Genomic DNA, 17,281 nt, shown 5'->3' with positions numbered 1-17,281 from the left:
TAGTAGAAAAGGCATTTTATTTATATGGAAAAGGCGATATTTAGATTTGTAAAAGGTCTGTGGTAGTGTTATGTTGCCCATGTCAAAAATTGGTTGTGAATAGCAACAAAATGGTTACATATCTTTCTACATAGCAGTGCAATTAGTTCACATTGCAATAAAATCAAGTATGCAACAGAACCAAAACCAAGTGTTTCTCCATAATCAGCATATAAAGAATTACAGTGCAAAGATAATTTTAGGTTTTAAGAAATCTGCAGTCAGTCTGTAGAATATCCTAAGGGGTGGGATACTCCAATTATTTTCATTACTAGCAGTTGTATCTTGTCAATACTGTGCACAAGCTAGTAAGTCTAAAATGAAACAACTTAGATGGTAAATAAAATATTTAGTCTATACAATAAAAAAATAACAAATTACGTAAGTGAATTAACAAAATGAAATTTGAACACACGAAACGGACAGCTTACTTCAAGGACACACATACAGTATTCATCACATAAAACCAGCTACTTTTTTCCAGCAAAAATAATTTGGTTGCTTTACAACTGCACTATGGAACTTTAGTCTGAAGATGCAGATGCCCAACTCTTAAAAACCATATTAAATGTCTTCTGCAAAGCATACAAAGAGGATAAATATTCTGATCACAGTCAAAAGGTTGTTTTTGGAAGTTGGTTCTCCCTTGCTCCAGAAACACACTCACATGGTTGAAAAAAATTCAAGGCGCATCTTGATACGTTGAAACAGTAAACTGTGCTCCATTTCCTTCTAATTTTGAAAAAATCCTAGAATTTACAGTACTCTGGTATATGAAAAAGTCTTCAGAAGTTTACATTGCATATTTCTGAGTCCATTCTCTTGCATGCCTGTTGTATCTGTATGTGCAGAAAGAAGGCATTACAGTGAAAAGCTGTTAGTGATACATCGGCAACAGCCACATGCTGTCACTAACACATTAAAACTTTTCATCTCTTGGCACTGAGTCAATAATGAAATAGTCTAAAAGCCAAGCAACATATACTCATCGTACACACAGTTTAAGGTTACCTATCAACGCTATCTGGACTCAAACTGAAAACCAGTCTCACAAGTTTGTATTAAAATGTATGTGTACCTGATTTGTACCTTAACAGGAATTTGTCAATTATTCCTAAATGTGTAACTATTAACAGTCTAACAAAATTCACACTTTTTAGCTGCATAAAATTCAGTATAAATGAACTGGTTTTGGAAACGGTAGGGAGAGAAGGCACAGTGGGGTTTTGTTTGTTTTAATCATACTTTATTCTCCATTCTGCACTGCCATCTGCATTTCAGAACCTGAAAGGAAAATTTTCTGGAAAAGTTGGTAAGCCCAGGATAAGCAGGTAGCTGCTACATCAAGAAGAAAGCAGCAAAAATGGAAAAATCTCACAGGTAGTATTTCATCCATGGAATCCTTTGGAAATCATGCAGTCTAAACTGTGGAACGAAAGGCTCAAGCTTCCTGCCATTCACAACTGCAACAAACTGAAGAAATCAATGCATCGCTTAGCTTAGTTATCCACAGATCAGTATTCAAAGCTTGAGTGCTCAAAAGAATCACTCCAGAGAGGTAGTGCTTTGGAAAGAAACACCACTATGCTAAAGCACTGGTGTAGTGATCTCTAAAGACTGTTACCCAATATTGTGAAGGTTCAGCCCTGTGTGTAGCTGTAAGATGAGCATTTCAAAACCCTCCTTAGAGGTGACAATAAGTCAGCAAGCCTTAAAAATTGAACTTTGGGAAATCCAGGTGGTTCCACACTGTAAGCCAAAGACCCCAGAAGAGATGTTTCAGGCAGTATAGTACTTTTAGAGCTGAAACTTCTCAAATCAAAATCAGGTTTGGTTCAGAAGTATGTAATACTTCATTTATGTGCTGTCCATGTTACCTTCCCAAGATTAGAAACTTCCTTCAAGATCTAAGGTTCTTTTTCAGTGTAAGATGCTACAAAGTGCACATAATAGTTCTTAGCACTAAGAAGAACCAAGTACTGCCCTATACTAGATTTGTAAAACAGCGTCAAAAACATGTTTGTTGTTCATATCTAACATCTTACTAAAGACACAGGTTTTACAACCAGAGGGTCACACTAGCAACAGATAACTCATATTTGGGAAGTTATTTTTCATGAAATGAATATAAATGTGAAGGTTTTATGCAACTAGGTGCAAAAAATTAGTAATTACCCTACAGTTGTGTATGCCCACAGTTCTCTGCTTGCCATTCCACTGAGCAGTATTTTCAAGATTTAAAAAATCTCATCCTACAGAAATCTATCAGAAAGTATCTTTAAAAGCTAAAACAGAAGGTGCATAGCAGATAACCATCTGCAAGTACCACACACAATTGTGTATATGTTATACTCACTTTTCCTTGTCTGACTTGTAGATCTGTGCAATGTCTGGTACTAAAGGATCATCTGGATTAGGATCACAAAGTAAGGAGCATATGGACAATAGAACTAAATAAAAGAGACACTAGATTAAACAAGTTAGTTTGCTTCATTTCAATAATCCTTTAATATATCCCAGTACACAGAATGAGATTGGTAAAAGGGAGATTGGAAAGAGAATGCATGGAAGTAGTGAGCTTTCACACAGCAGTTCTGCTCAGCATAATTTTTCTAGGTCCCAAGTAAACACCACCTGATACTATCCTAGAGAACTTGCAATCCAGGGACCTACACCTTTTGTAATGATCTCTCTCTCGTGTTTTAAACCATGAGCATTAAATAAACTGCAGCCTACAGAGTTATATAGAAACAGTGTATGTAGTTAATTAAAATAAGCCCTTCCATCTACAATTATTTAGGATAATAAATACAGTTTACATTACACTGCAATGCAATACTATTTGTGCATAGCCTTCCCCACTTCTGTGCTGACAGTTGTTTTCTCCTTAATATGAACATTTCACTGAATTTGATGTGTGGTTTCCATTTTGGGAAAATATTTCATCAGGATTATATGCAGGAATTCACTTATAATTCCATATTAATTTTGTGGTACTGAATGAAGGGAGTTTGATTTTTTCCTAACATTTTCAATCCATATTTTCCAGGAAATTCCTTTTTTTAATACTCATAACTAGTATGAACACAAGAGTTCAAAGTTAAACAATTCTAAATGTCTTGTGAAAGGGAATTTGATGGTACCATAAGAAGCTGCTGTAGAACTGGAGGTTTTTTTAACATGCTTTTTCTTGTTACCAGAGAGTCTGTACTAAAACTTACTTTCAGCTGTAGCAAGTCCACTCACTTCATACTGACATATTTTATTAAGTGCAAAATATACCAGTAATATAGAAAATTGGGTTAGAATACTTGGTCACACCAATCAGAGGTGCTATCGATGTGTTGCAATGCTTTCAATCAGCAAAACAAAAACAATAAAGGAGAAACTTCCATGAGCCACTGCCTTAATTTCCAGTTTATGAAATACATGATGTGCTTGCAAATTAAAAGCACATCAAATCAGAACACAAGACCAAACTGCTCCAGAAATAGAGGAACTTGAGGAACGCTGTACAAGACACAAAAAAAGTGCTGAAGATCTAAAAACTTCAACAGTTTTCAATTGCAAATGCCAACTGCTAAACATGATACAAGGGCTCACTTTCATTTGCTAAATACCTTCTTAATAGCTAGAAACAAGACAATTTTTGCTCCGTGATAAATCAACCAATTTCTGTAAAAAGTTGTTACCAACTGCACGCAAGACTAATTCATATCTTCAGCAATTACTTCAGGAAACAGTATTAAAATTGGATTTTATTTAGCTTGAGATCACTGCACTGCAGCATCATTGCGTGTGAAAATAAGTTGCTTTTCCAAGGAGGTACAGGAATTCCACTTGCACAGAGCAATTTTCATTGGCCAATTTTTTCCTTGCTTGTACACCAAATGCAATGACACTGCTCTAAACCAAGACACATGACTTAGAGAGCTCTCAAGAACTTAGGCAAGATGTCATACTGTTTAACCTTTTGAGTCACATGAGAACTTGCTGTAATATGACTAAGAGTGAGCCTAAGCATTTTGAGGATGGGCGAGAAAGAACAATGATAGCACCTAGATTTTAGGGAGCTTTTGAAGTGACATAAAATGCCTACAATGACAGAACTGCTTCACTGAAAATTCAATGTTCCAAAAACCTACAGTGTTCAATTTGGGAAAGTTTAATTACAGGACTAGAATATCTTAATACATCTTTTACTGATGACTTTGAAAGCAGCTACATTTTAAAATATCCATCTTACAGAGGAATGCAAAACAGAACAATTTATCTGATTTTAAAATAAAGTGTAAGGAAGACCTTAGCCCACACAAGGATTCTTAGGCAACCCAAAGAGCTATCAACAGGCAATCAATTAAGCCCACACATCAGTATCAGGGTTTTCCACTTACATCCAAATTAATTTGATTCTGAAGCCCTGCTCACCTGTTTCTCCTCAGTTCTGCATGCACAGTCAGCTATAACAGAAGTTGCATTTCAAGCTAACTGAACATTTACTAACTTACCCAATTTGGTTTAGAACATTTATTTGCCACGCACCTAGTATTTTATGTAATGTGACACTCCAAATAAGCCATGCTAGATCTTGGATCATAACAAGAATTCCAATGGAATTTGCCACTGTTGTTATGTGCAGGATAAATGAATTCCCACTGCCACCCTTAGACAGTACAGTAATATTCAAATAAGTACCACAGCAGTTTATATGATTTCATAAACACTTTAGCAAATCTGTGAGTTTACCTTTAGATACAGTCAGAGCTGGTGACCATTGTGATCTCAGGATATCAAGACAAATACTCCCATTACTGTTTATGTTTGGGTGGTATATTTTTGTTGTAAAAGCAATCTGGAGTAAAAAAAGAAAAATAAAAACAATAACAAAACCAAGAAACAAGTAACATCAAATTATGTTCATTACATTTGGAATCCTTAACGCAGTCCCTTCAGTAGATCTGCCAAGACACTTTACTGTGCAGTCTTATCTATTCATCTGCTATGAACATTTACCCTGCTGCTGGCCTTTCTGGTTTTAACTTCCAAAATTAAGCCTCAAAGAACTACGAGATACAAACAAAGCTTTGAAAAAAAAAACCAAACCAACAAACCCCCCAGAACCCAACCAAAACAAAACAAAACCAAAAAAACAAACCACCAACCAAAACCAACCAAACGAAATATCCCAAAACTACAAAAAAAAAAACCCCAAACCCACACCAAAACCACAAAAAAAAGCAAAAATCCACAAAAACCAAAACACAAAACCATGTAAGTTTTCAGTGTAAGGCCTTACCTTTGGTGGCTTAAAAGGGTAGTCTGTTGGAAAGTGTACTGTGAGAAAAAATACTCCTCCTTGATACGCGCTATCAGGCTGGGAAAGAAAAAACAGAACAAACAAAACACATTAATATATTTCAGGTATTTTGGAATTTCTCTTCTGAACACAGACAACCTCCCAAAGCTGTGAGTATCTCTGAAAAACTGATTTCTCCCCCCAGTACACAGCCTACACTATGGGCCACAGTCCGCTATAGGCTGTGTACTGAGAAGGCACAGAGGGAATTGAACCCTCCCATTGGCCTGCACAGCTACAGTAACATCAACCATAGCTATTACTGCAGTAGTACAATACGGCTACGGAGTGTTGCCCTTCTTGGGAAGAGAAGGGGAAGGAGCAGCGCTGGACTGGTGTACCTTCAAAATGACTGATCCATCAGCTCCACAGCACCAAGGGGAATACAAAACCCAGAGCAGGTCTTCCAGATCCTGTCTCCATGCAACATCACAGCTGCTCTGATCCTCCTCCTCTTCCACCCTTAAGCTACAAATATACTTACCTTAAGAAGTGGTATCTCTTTGCAGATGCAAAGAGTAGGATTTTCCAACATAATTCAGTTGATCATGATGACATCAGGGAGTTTTAAAACACACAACATCTTTGTGACCTGTACAAATCTGTGAACATGCATTTTGTTAGAGAACATGTGCACAGGTTTAGGTCCAGGTTGCACACAGTTAATAGAAAGAAATAACTTTGTTGCAGTCATCTGTTGAGGAAATCTTCCATTTTTATTAAGTAGAAAAGTGAGGGGAAAAGTCTCAGTGGCTAAATTATAGAGAGCAGTGCTGCTGTTTCAAGTAAAAGGAAGAAAACCTTCCTCGTCACTTGATAAATTTAAAACAGCAACACAGGAACTCGATCTCAGCAAAGCTGCAAAAGATCAAGTTTTAGGGGTTTCTAATGGAAGCAAATGCAGACCTTTTTAAAGGAAATGTTTACCTTGGAAATAAGGGAAAATTACCGCTTTAGAGATGAATACAAGGCAAGATCACAAATGTTGCAACTAAGACATGTTGTCTTACTCAAAATACAGACAGTGTTGCAATGTAAGGCAGGTTATATATAGTATTACTAAGAAGTCGACGTGAGCTATCATCAGAAGAAATTACTGCTGTACTGCCAATTAGGTTTGAAAGGACTCCTTGCATGCATTCTGAACGGATTTGTCAAAGTTAAAATAAACTGAAGTTGAGACAAGTTCAGTGTGAGAGGGAAGGCAGAGTTAAGTCACATCGTGTTTTACGAGTAAGTAGCGTATATAAAACAAACTGATGATGCCCACAGGCAGGAGAAGAGGTTACCCTACTTCCACAGTGAATTTTGAGGGTAAGCTTTAGACCTGTGCTTTCCTCAGGTCATCAGGGAACATACAGCATGTGCATCCCTATTCCCTTCTATTATCAAGATAAAGGATTAATATCCTCCAGATGTTCTTTACTTCTATCTCAGAAGATATGGCTGAGAAAAGGATAAGAATGAGCATCCCTTGCCAGCCCAACTACAGAAATTTGAAGAACCTGAAGCAAAGAGTATTTTCCACTACAGAATATGAAGAGTGAACTGCAAGCTAGAAGAAAAAGTTGAATTTAAATTGGGATATATATGCTAGTATTTCCTTATTCAGGTTAAGAGTCATTCAGGACAGAGACATTATTGGTGACAATTAGCACATAAGCTTTTGTTACCTCCTACCTTCTTTGCTTTTTTGCCGTTCATCTTTAAGCAGCACAGAAGGGCAAGGGGCAAATGACTTTGTATGTGAAAGAACACAGTTGTTAAAGAAAAATGCCCAAAGCATTAGTATCCTACAGAAAAATGTGCCACAATCACTTCAGTTGCTGCTGAGCTATTGACAAGTTGGACAACAGACTCCAGCATATGACCAGCAAATTTGTAACTGATCTTCCATTGCTTCAGAGCAGCCATGCTGAAAACGCAGTCTCCAAGCAGACAATCCCACTTTTGCCCACCATGTGATGCTGCACCTTTAATCGATTAAGCATTGTCTCAAAATTTCAACTCACACAGTGATTCAGCTCACCATCTAAACCAAGAAAGTCCAAAAGGAAACACTAGGAATATATACTCCTTACCGTGATATTAATAAATACTCCTTTCATCAAGTTACGTGAGGGTTTTTTTTGCTAAAACTCTTCTCAGCTTTCCTTTAAAACTTTGTTCTTAAGTTTTGTCCTTTCTTATGTCATTTCCTTGACAAGAACAATAAATGGAGTATTTAAGAGATCTCTCTCAACCCAAGAAAAGCAGGCTTTTCTTGCACACGAACCAAAGTACCTGCAGCTGCTGATCTACAGTTCGCAAAAGCCATCTTTTTGGCATAGCCACATCACAGCAATCACATAAGCTCTACCTAAAAGCCCCCAAATCAGCCTGTGCAACTCCACTCTTGTTTACAGTTACCAATTTTAATATTGGATTATACCCACTCTTTGTCCTTCCAGATGGATGAGCCTTCCAGAAGTGAAATGACAGTCTTTGAAAAGCAAGCTTTTCACTCTGGAGCATACATCAACAATTCAAACACTGCAGATGACTGATTAAGCACCCCTAGCTTCGTGAAAAGGACAGATTTTCTAACCATTACAGAAGTAAATTAGTACCAGACTAATAAGAACAATACCACCCTTGATCTTATACACAATACAGCTGAATTTGACTGCCAGGTTTATAGAAACCCAAATGAATTCTTCCATTACAAAAAGGGTAACAAGGTCTACTTTATAAGGGGCATGAATTACATACTTACAGGTCCCATAATTGTTGCTTGCCAGTGAAACACTGAAAATAAAAAGATACAGCAATTAGAGATTTTTTTAACTTCTTTTGTAACAAAAAAAAAAGTCAACTGTGACAAGGTCCTATTAACAGCTTACAGTCATCTCCAACAGGTCCGGCAGAGCAGTGGGCCGGTGGATCTCGCTGCAGATCACTTAGTTCCTGTAAGAAACACACCAATAACTGAAAGACATGTACACGAAAATATGTACGACTCAACACCACCACATCAAAAGTAAGAACACAAAAAGATCTTATTAAATAGGTCTGTGGTATTTTTAAAGAAACCAACACTTGAAATGCCAATTGATACCAAAAGGGGTTTTTGCCAGCTGCTAAAGACAACACTGTGCTATAAATTAGTGTCTAAAAGTACCTTCCGAGTTACAGCCAAGTTCTTAATAAGCTGGTTATACTGAAGTAGCCATGGAGGGGAGGGTGGAAGGAATGAGGACAACAAAGGATTTCTTGATTTGTCTGTAAACTCACTGCTAATTTAGAAATCTAACTGCTAATCTGACTTTCCTTTTGCTTTTAATTTTACAAAAGTTTCTTGCATTGGCCTAATCTATGCACACTAGCTGAGTTAAGCTAGATCATTAAATGCTTGCAGTCTACCTAGAGATGACATATGAACACAAAATAAAGGTTCCTAAGTAAACTATAAAATAAAAGAAAACATTTGCTCTACACCTTATTTAATTCCCTGCAGGCCTTCCCTGTTTCTCCCCCACCCACCCCAACCCCCCAAAACCCCCTCCAAAAATCCTCCCAAGCCAGCTACTAAAAAGCTGCCAGGCAAGTTGAAATTTAAGCATTCAGAGAAGCTTTTGCAGATCAACTAACTTCATTCCCTTACAGGAGTCCATACAGTCCCAAATAATTTAAAATTATTATTTAATTACACAAAACCAGCTCAGCTTTTCACTTGATTTTTCATCGCTATATGAAATGCAAACCAAACCATTAATGTTGGTTTGTTTTTCTTTTTTAATTCAATATACTACTTTGGATGTCTGAAATTCTACCATACTAACAACAAACAACTTTTTCTCAATTCTGACCTGATAGGAACTACATTGCAGTAAGTTTAATGATTATGTGCAAATATTTCCATAGAAATAAGCTAAAAGATGTGTGCTAAACCACTGTTCCCAAGTCACTCAAGTAATTACTCAAAACATACACATTTAAGCCAACAACAGACATAAGCAGGACTGCAAATATTTCCTTGAATTTAGCTTAAGGAGTAACATTTCTATTAAAAAAAAAATAATAAATCATTAGTCATGTCAACTACTTCTAAAATTCCAAGGCTTAAATTCAAAGTTTAGCTGAAGTGTGGAATTCATGCACATAGTGCAATCAGACCTTACATACAATTTGAAGGGTTAAAACTCTGTTCTTCTCAGCTACTGTGATATATTTATCCATTTAAGACATCCAGTAAACATTTCAACTCACACACTACTCTGAGGGACCCAATTTACCATGGACCTGGCATCTGAACTCTTACTTCCTACACTGCTTACAGGTTCACTTCTGACCCTGAACACAAAGAAAGGCACTTCAACGTATCTTCAGCCGAAATAGAGTAGAAATGTTACCACTTGCTCTGAAGTCACTCCTCACGGTCCTTGTGATTTAAAACAACAGAGACAGTTCTTTCATAAACTGAAATAGCTCCAGTTGCCAGCTAGCATTACTTGTCTGTCCTTAACTTTACTCTGTTGGTGAAATTGTATGCTGGTCCAGAAACAACACTGCAGGCTAGACTTAGACTAATAAAAGCAACAGCAAAACCCTCTAAAAGCGCAGTTCCATTTTTAATCGGAGGATTCAAATTTCATTGAGGGATTGCTACAGAGAGCCAGCAATCCATGCAAAACCAAATCATTGCCAGTACACTAAGGCAGTCAACAAGTCTCAAGTTTCTAAGAGTCATCAGCACTGTAGCAAGCATCACCAGCAGCAGAGCGGTTACAGCCACTCTCTAATTTGCAACTCAAAATCTAACCCAACAAGATTAAGTCTTGTACACGTACTAAAAACAAAAACAAACAAAGCCAACTACACAAGACTGCTGGCCAAATCAAAGCCTAAAAAGCACGTATTTTATAGTGTTCACTGACTACTAAATTAAAGGCAATGATGGGAAAAAAAATATTCAGCTTAAGCTCTTCAGAAAGTCTCTAAAATATATACAAACATTCCTTAAAGCATGTGTGAACTGCTAGGCAAGCACTTAATTTTGGAGTCACAAGTCCATAAGAGTCAAGATCTTCACATGCCCCAAAACCGCACAAATTGGTTTTCTTTCATATGTACTTCAGAACTGGCAGGAACTGGGTGAGTCTCCTCAGGTATCCATTTTCAACTTCTGCAGGCTAAAGGCACTGAAATTTGTCCAGGATGAACCCCCACCGGTTTTTAATCATACCTGGATGAGAGCCAGAACTATCAGCTCCTGTTATGAGTATTTCCCTAACAATGATGAATGAAGAGGCTCTTTTCAACCAATTACCCTAGACCATAACAAGAGTAACAAATACATTCCAAGAGCTTCTGCAGCTAAGAAACAAGGCCTGACCAAGCTTCAAAACAGTAATAAAGCTAATTCAAGACGTTTTCCAACCACAAGAAATATTGTACTGAACCTAATGAGGTTTAAAAATACTATTGTTAACATGATCAAACTACATTTGTAAACTGAAACTGACAGTATTAACAGTATGAGCCTCTACGTACAGAAGCTCAGATCAAGCTGTGGAAAAACAAAGAACAAAATCACATTTATGTTATTATTTATGCTCTGAAGTTTCATATTCAAAGCAAAATTATCTGGAGAGCTGTAAGATTTGGGTTTCAAGCTCTCTTACATCTTTTTGAACTGGTGCAAGGAGACAATGAGTTCACCTGACTTTTCAGTGTCCAGAATGGAACACTGCAGAACAGTTATAATTCTCTAGAGTAAGTAGAAAAACTGCTTCATGACTTTACATATTCACAGAGGAATTGTAAGTTGAATACAGGAATTACCTATACAAAGCAGCTAGAAGAACAGAGCAGCACAAGAAGCCCAAAACCTTGCTTTGTCAAGTTAGAAGGGCTAAAGGTTATTTAAAGCACAATGTGCTGAAACCTCATGGAGACTTCCCAGTAAGTTCACTGCTTACAGCAGCTTTGTGTTTTATGGATTATCACCATGTAGCTGCATGATGCAGGTCTGGTTACTTCAAAGGCTTGTCTGTATCAGTATTTTTAGTCACTGATATAGAAAATGCTGGTGCAAGACTTTTGATGTACACAGGCTAACAAACAGGATCTATAACTCAAAGCACCGCAGATTCAGTTTCAAAAGAGAAAGTTAACGCTAGAAATGACAGTGTACACCAGTGCAGTATTTTTACAAGAGTACATAAACCCAAAATTTTGTCTGCAAAATATGCAAACAGAAGTATCAGTTACTTCAAACACTGGCATATGTCACAGCATAAAAGCATGTACCATGAGCTCGAACACGTGCCACACTATCTCAATACAGCCAGGATAAACTTGTACAGGGAAAACAGCTAAGATGAGGACAGTGATAGAAATAAATCTTCTAATCTTCTCAAACACAGGAAATATTACAGACTAGAACACCGTTAATTTTATGCCTATGTTACTTCTAAATAGTCTTAATTCTATGTCTCCAACTAGTTGCAATGAACGGGTGCTATAGCAAACTACTTCTGTTTGTAACTACAGAGCAGCCAAGCACAACTTAAGCCAGACCTGTGACTAAGTGTAGCTAATAGAGGAATATTAGCATAATGCTGCAAATGCTAAACAACGATTACTGGAGATGATCACAGCAAAGCCTTCAATTATCACCTTTCACTGCACCACATGCACTGTAGAATAGCTCTGTGGGCAGCATGAGGCAAAAAATTTAAAAAATTAAGTTTGACATGTAAAACACATGCTATGGTAAGCTATAAATGCTGGAAATATTTCTGAATGTGCAGACTAGTGCCAATTGTCAATGCATAATTTGACATACAGGATGTATTTCATGGTGAAGACTGGAAATCCTTATATTTAACACTTGTATGCTTCATTAGCAGTCAGGCTTTTCTCCAAAAAAAGCTACTGGAACAAGACTGTAAAGGCTACTTGGATAACAAGAAAAAAATATTCTCAGGATAGCACTCAATGATCATGAGGATGAGTAAAAAAACCCAAAAAACAGACAAGCAGACTATCAGAAGACGAAAATGAACTGCAGGCAGCATCACTAAAAGCTTTTTTAAATTCTCTAAGAAACACAAACCCACAACCAGAACCCTTTACCACACCATTATTTACATCTAGGTTTTTATATTTGCCAGCTATGTTCTTCATTTCTTGCACTGTAGACCACAAACTCATTTCCTACCAATTCCAAACATACACTGCTGCTATTATACTAATGTTGTTTGGAGTTAGCTGCCAAAAAAAAGCCCAGTGATTAGATTTTGGCTAGCTAAAGCATTCTCTGTTCTTCATAAACTTGGTAAATGTAAACAAAATATTTGTCATAATGTTTCTTGATGTAAAGGTAAGACTAATAAAGGATATACTATATTTCATACATTGTTCTTAAGCAAAAGAAAAAAGATATTGCTGATATCACAGCTGGTATTTTCAAAGCAAATTAAAACACTTATATTACAGATCCAAAAAGTTTCCTCAGTATGCTTGTTATCATCTAAATACAGCATGTGACTCAGTTTAGTCAAAACCTAAACCATAAATATTGATAACATTTTATTTACTAGAGTCAATTTACAGTAACAGCAGTTATTTTCAACATCAATATTATAGTCAGTATGTCCTGTTAGTCTACATATACATGAAACACATACTGAAACAAACAGACATATAGTCCACTGACATACCTAAATGTTTGAATGCTTCTATTATTACTGAGTTGTAGGAGAAAAACAATCAGGCACTATGCACAAATGAGATAAAAAACAACAGCTATTTTTAAACCAGTCTTCTAACTGGTTTCAAAACCTCTTTTAAGTAAAAAAATATTTTATGCTTAGAATAAAAGTAAATACTGGTTTTGTATGTATTTCAGAACAGCCTGAGCCATTTACCAGCAGAGTATCAACCCCCATTAACACTAGAGAAGCACACAGAAGTATAGGTTTTATGATGAAAAAAAAACCACCTCAACTGTAATACTGAACTGACAAGGCAACAAATTCACAACTAGACACATTAACCAAGAAGTCATTACAGGAATTTCAGAAAAATGGTCCTGAATAGGATGAATGGGCAGAATTGACCCACGCACTAACAGGCATAACCTGACAGTCTGAGTTATTTTCTACCCTCACAAAAGCCATAGTGTCTCGATTTCCAGAGGTGGCAACAATAAAGCTTTTAAGCAACACCCCTTGGCAACCAAAACCTATGCTATTTGTTTTGCTATCATAATTTGCAACATCTGGAATACATCTTTCCATTCCTAGTGTATAGTCTTGAAGTCCACAATGTTGTCATCTTATGAGGAATCCCTCAAGGCTGATCAACAGAAGACAGGATGCAACAAAACAGTTCATGATGGCACCATTATTTAGAAATTGAAGTCCCAGCCAGTATAAGACACATATTACAGCTTTGCTTCCTCTGTAGGTGTTATCATCCCAAACACACAGATTATCAAAATAATTATGAACACTCAAGCTTGCCACCAAAACCCCTTAAATTCAGAAGTACAAATCTCAACCACCCTAAAACCATCCAAGTTTAACTTCAGACAGTACCTCTAGACTGACAAGCTCCCAAGTAGTACTGTTGTGTTTTCTGACAGCACTTTGCTCTCCAAAGAGTTCCTCCAGGCACTTCATGAAACTATGAAATCCCTACAGTATTTCCTCTACTTCCTCTTACCCCTTACTATTGCTGAGATACACCACAGCTACCAACCTTTATAGCTGGTCTGGAATATCAGAAAGTTAGACTGGAGGAACACACCATTATACAAATACACTTCATCTGGCATTAAACTTTCAGTTTTGTAATTTTCAGGAAAGGTTTACATATTACTGTGACATCAAGATGGTTTTAAAAGGGAAGTTAAAATAAAGGGGCTAAGTTTGGAAAAAACAAACTATCTTATTTCCTTGCCAATTTCCTCTTCTACTGCTCCAGAGGCAAGCAAGCTGCTGACTAAATCCCTCTAGTAATATTTTTTATTGCCCTGGAAAGGCAGCAGATACTGATAGGGGTATTAAAAAAGAAAAAAAATACAACCTAAAAACAAACAAACAAAGAAACACAAACCTGAAACAAAAGAAAAACCATAAAAAAAAACCAAAACAAAACAAAACATCCCATCCAAAACAAAAAAATCCACAAAACCCAAACCCCAAGTAAACAACAAAACAACACAACCCAAAAAGCAGAAAACAAAAACCCAGCAATAGTCATTGTCATTTCTGAAACAAACTAGAAGCAAGAAGTAACTAATTCTGAAACTAATCTCAGCTCTTTTGGTCGGCCCTTCCCTGACACCTCTTCATGCTTCACACAGAAGTTATTGTGCGATCAGAACATCTTACACTATCACAAAATCAGCATCCTGGTAATAATTTCCTTCATTTTCAAAGTGTAGAAACAAAACCTAATACAGTTAGCAGAATGAAAGATACTCTTTCATAAATAAGATTCTACCCATAATCTCGTATCTGTCAAACACGACATTTTAAAATGTGACACTAAACAAAATTCTGTGTTGTCAATACATATGGAAGTCTCTAAAGCAGAAAGTTTCACGGGGAATGCAGTAAGAGAGAAAAATTCAGAAAACGTATTTTAGCAGAACCTCATTTGGAAAATCATAAACTACCACTCCATCTCGAAGATACCAGAAGACTACCAGAACCTGCAATTTTTCTTCGACTGCTCACCTTACCAAAAAATAAAAAATCTGTTTCTACATACAATACCAACATTTTCAAACAGCAAAAGGGAATCCACAGTGAGAAATTGCAGGGATAGCACAAATGCCAACTAAACACGGCACACCAACAGCAACAAAATACCACATATTCTATGACGCTGCCAAGGCACTACCATTACCTCAGCTTCTATGTTTACCATTCAGAGTCCTTTTTTTGTCTGTACTGCACAGCGACCAGTTGGGTCTTACCAAACAAAAGGAATCTAGACATTTACTCCATATTTAAAAACTGACCATTCATTTACAAATGTTACCCCAAAACTCCACAACTGGGATGCATTCAAAAATCATATCAAGTACTAGGCTGACAGTACTTCTTTCCACTTCTTAATGTGGAAAAAAAAGTTACGTACAGAGCTAACCAAGCTGTGCATAACAGGAGAGCAGTATTCGGGCAACAGACATTTTACTTGAAGCTCTAGTAAAGATAACCCGTTAACACAACGTGGCCTGTCACCCACTACTTCACAGCCATACCCTTGGGAATTCTCTCAGATGTTTTATTAAAGACTGTTTAAAACACTGACTCGCACTAGTGGGTCTTCAAGAAGGCGAAGAGTCCCGAAACCGCAGGACCCCAAGAACCACCCTTTCTCCACCTCATCACCGCTCTGTCCAGGACAGCTAGGACCCACACCGAGCTCACCCCCTCCGCCCCCCGAAGTGGCCCACGGGACCAGCGCCGGCAGCCAGGGGACAGCAATAGGGACATGACCTGAGCGACGGAAAGCAGGACAGGCCCCAGGCGGAAACAACGCGGGGCAGCGGCACCCGCAACGCCTCCCGCTGGCGGCGGCCCCGGCCCGCCGCCACTCTCGGGCAGCAGCTGGGCGGCGACAGCCTTCCCCTCGCCTCGCTTCTCCTCTCCGCCCCGCTCTACTCCGGTCCCACGGCTCGGCCCCACTCACTTTCTGTATCCGCTTCAGCGCCATAGGAGCGCGGGACACAACGGCGGCACCAGGGAGCGCGGCCGGCGAGAGTGGGGGCGGAGCGGCTGGGTAACGGCACCCGCGTGCGCCGCGGAGGTGGGGGGGGGGGAGGGGGGCCACGGGGTGGAACCCGTGCTCGCAGGGCCCTTTGTGTCCCCCCTGCGCATGCGCAGGCCAGGGCCGCTTGCGGGGCGCGCTGGGAAGTGCAGTCCGTGGGGAGCGCGGCGGCGCTGCTGCCCCCTGGCGGGGCGTACCACACCCCAGGGCCCGGAGGAGCAGCTGCTATGCAGCTTAAATATTTCCTTTTATTTATAACGGCACTTAAAGTTTACTGCCTTTTGTGAGGGGGTTTTGTTTTGATCTTTTCCTCTCCTCCCCAGAAATTCTGTGGGTGACAAGCAAACTAAAGTACTATTCGGCTGTTTGTGTTCAAAGAACATAAGGTATCTGAAGGTCACATCCTTTGCAGTCATGCTGAGACGTGAAGAAGAGGAAACTCCACACATGGAGCTTCAGAGTTACAGCACCTGCAGTCCTGCACCGGTAAAAGCCAGATATCACATTCACGATGCTGTACAAAGCAAGAAAGGCATGTAGTTTGTAAAGGCTGTTGAGTAGGTCCCACACTAGCAAGTCCTGACTCGGATAATTATTTTTTTTTTAAGTAAACACTAGTCATCCTCATATTGATACGAGAGTTTGTGAAGTTTAAGGCAGTATTGCTCTGGCTCATCTCTCCACAGCTATGCAGGCAAGGGCTCACACATGTTGCCCCTGTACTCAGAGCACTGGTGAGGCCACACCTTGTTCAGTTCTGCACCCCTCACTACAAGAGAAACACTGAGGTGCTGGAGTGGGTCCAGAGAAGAGCAACAAAGCTGGTGAAGGGTCTGGAGAACAAATTTTATTGAGGAGCGGCTGAGGGGACTGAGATGGTTTTATCTGGAGAAGGCTCAGGGGAGGCTTTAGCATTCTCTATGGGTACCTAAAAGGAAAATGGAAAGAGAAGATGGTTGATCTCTTTTCCCAAGTAACAAGTGACAGAACAAGAAGTAACAGCCTCAAACTACTCCATGGGAGGTTTACACTGGATAAGAAAATTTAATATACTGGATAAGGAAATTTAAGGGAAATTTCTTCATCAAAAGGGAAGTCATGCATTGGAACAGCCTA

The 17,281-nt window shown here is 38.6% G+C and overlaps 1 protein-coding gene across 3 annotated transcripts; it reads right to left on the bottom strand.

Moving 5' to 3' along the window:
* Positions 1-16,238, bottom strand: UBE2D1 (ubiquitin conjugating enzyme E2 D1). 3 transcript variants are annotated; one of them, XM_061373857.1, is made up of 8 exons: positions 16,088-16,131; positions 8,278-8,341; positions 8,151-8,182; positions 5,880-5,997; positions 5,336-5,413; positions 4,786-4,891; positions 2,396-2,489; positions 1-878 (listed from the first exon to the last, which is right to left on the bottom strand). In XM_061373857.1, the coding sequence occupies exons 4-8, from the start codon at positions 5,928-5,930 to the stop codon at positions 833-835; spliced, it is 375 nt and encodes a 124-aa protein (XP_061229841.1). In that variant the 5' UTR covers positions 5,931-5,997; positions 8,151-8,182; positions 8,278-8,341; positions 16,088-16,131; the 3' UTR covers positions 1-832. The 3 variants fall into 3 exon arrangements, with proteins under 3 accessions (XP_061229841.1, XP_061229840.1, XP_061229842.1); XM_061373856.1 differs by lacking the exon at positions 5,880-5,997 and having other exon boundaries at positions 16,088-16,238; XM_061373858.1 differs by lacking the exon at positions 16,088-16,131 and having other exon boundaries at positions 8,147-8,182.
* Between the last annotated feature and the right edge of the window lie 1,043 nt (positions 16,239-17,281).

The sequence above is a fragment of the Neopsephotus bourkii genome, unplaced genomic scaffold, assembly GCF_033783945.1.
Source record: "Neopsephotus bourkii isolate Nb327-2 ecotype Australia unplaced genomic scaffold, CSIRO-AGI_Nbou_v1 NB_1634, whole genome shotgun sequence".
NCBI lineage: Eukaryota > Metazoa > Chordata > Aves > Psittaciformes > Psittacidae > Neopsephotus > Neopsephotus bourkii.
The sequence above is the reverse complement of the archived record's forward strand: the minus strand, read 5'-3'. Positions and strand labels throughout refer to the sequence as shown.

Excerpts from the sequence above, each read along its gene's own strand:
- UBE2D1 (XM_061373856.1), bottom strand. The coding sequence starts at position 16,111 with ATGGCGCTGAAGCGGATACAGAAA. Across the intron at positions 8,183-8,277 it reads CGGACCTGTTGGAGATGACT|TGTTTCACTGGCAAGCAACA; the intron begins GTAAGCTGTTAA and ends TTTTATTTTCAG. Across the intron at positions 2,490-4,785 it reads AGCTCTGACTGTATCTAAAG|TTCTATTGTCCATATGCTCC; the intron begins GTAAACTCACAG and ends TCTTTTATTTAG.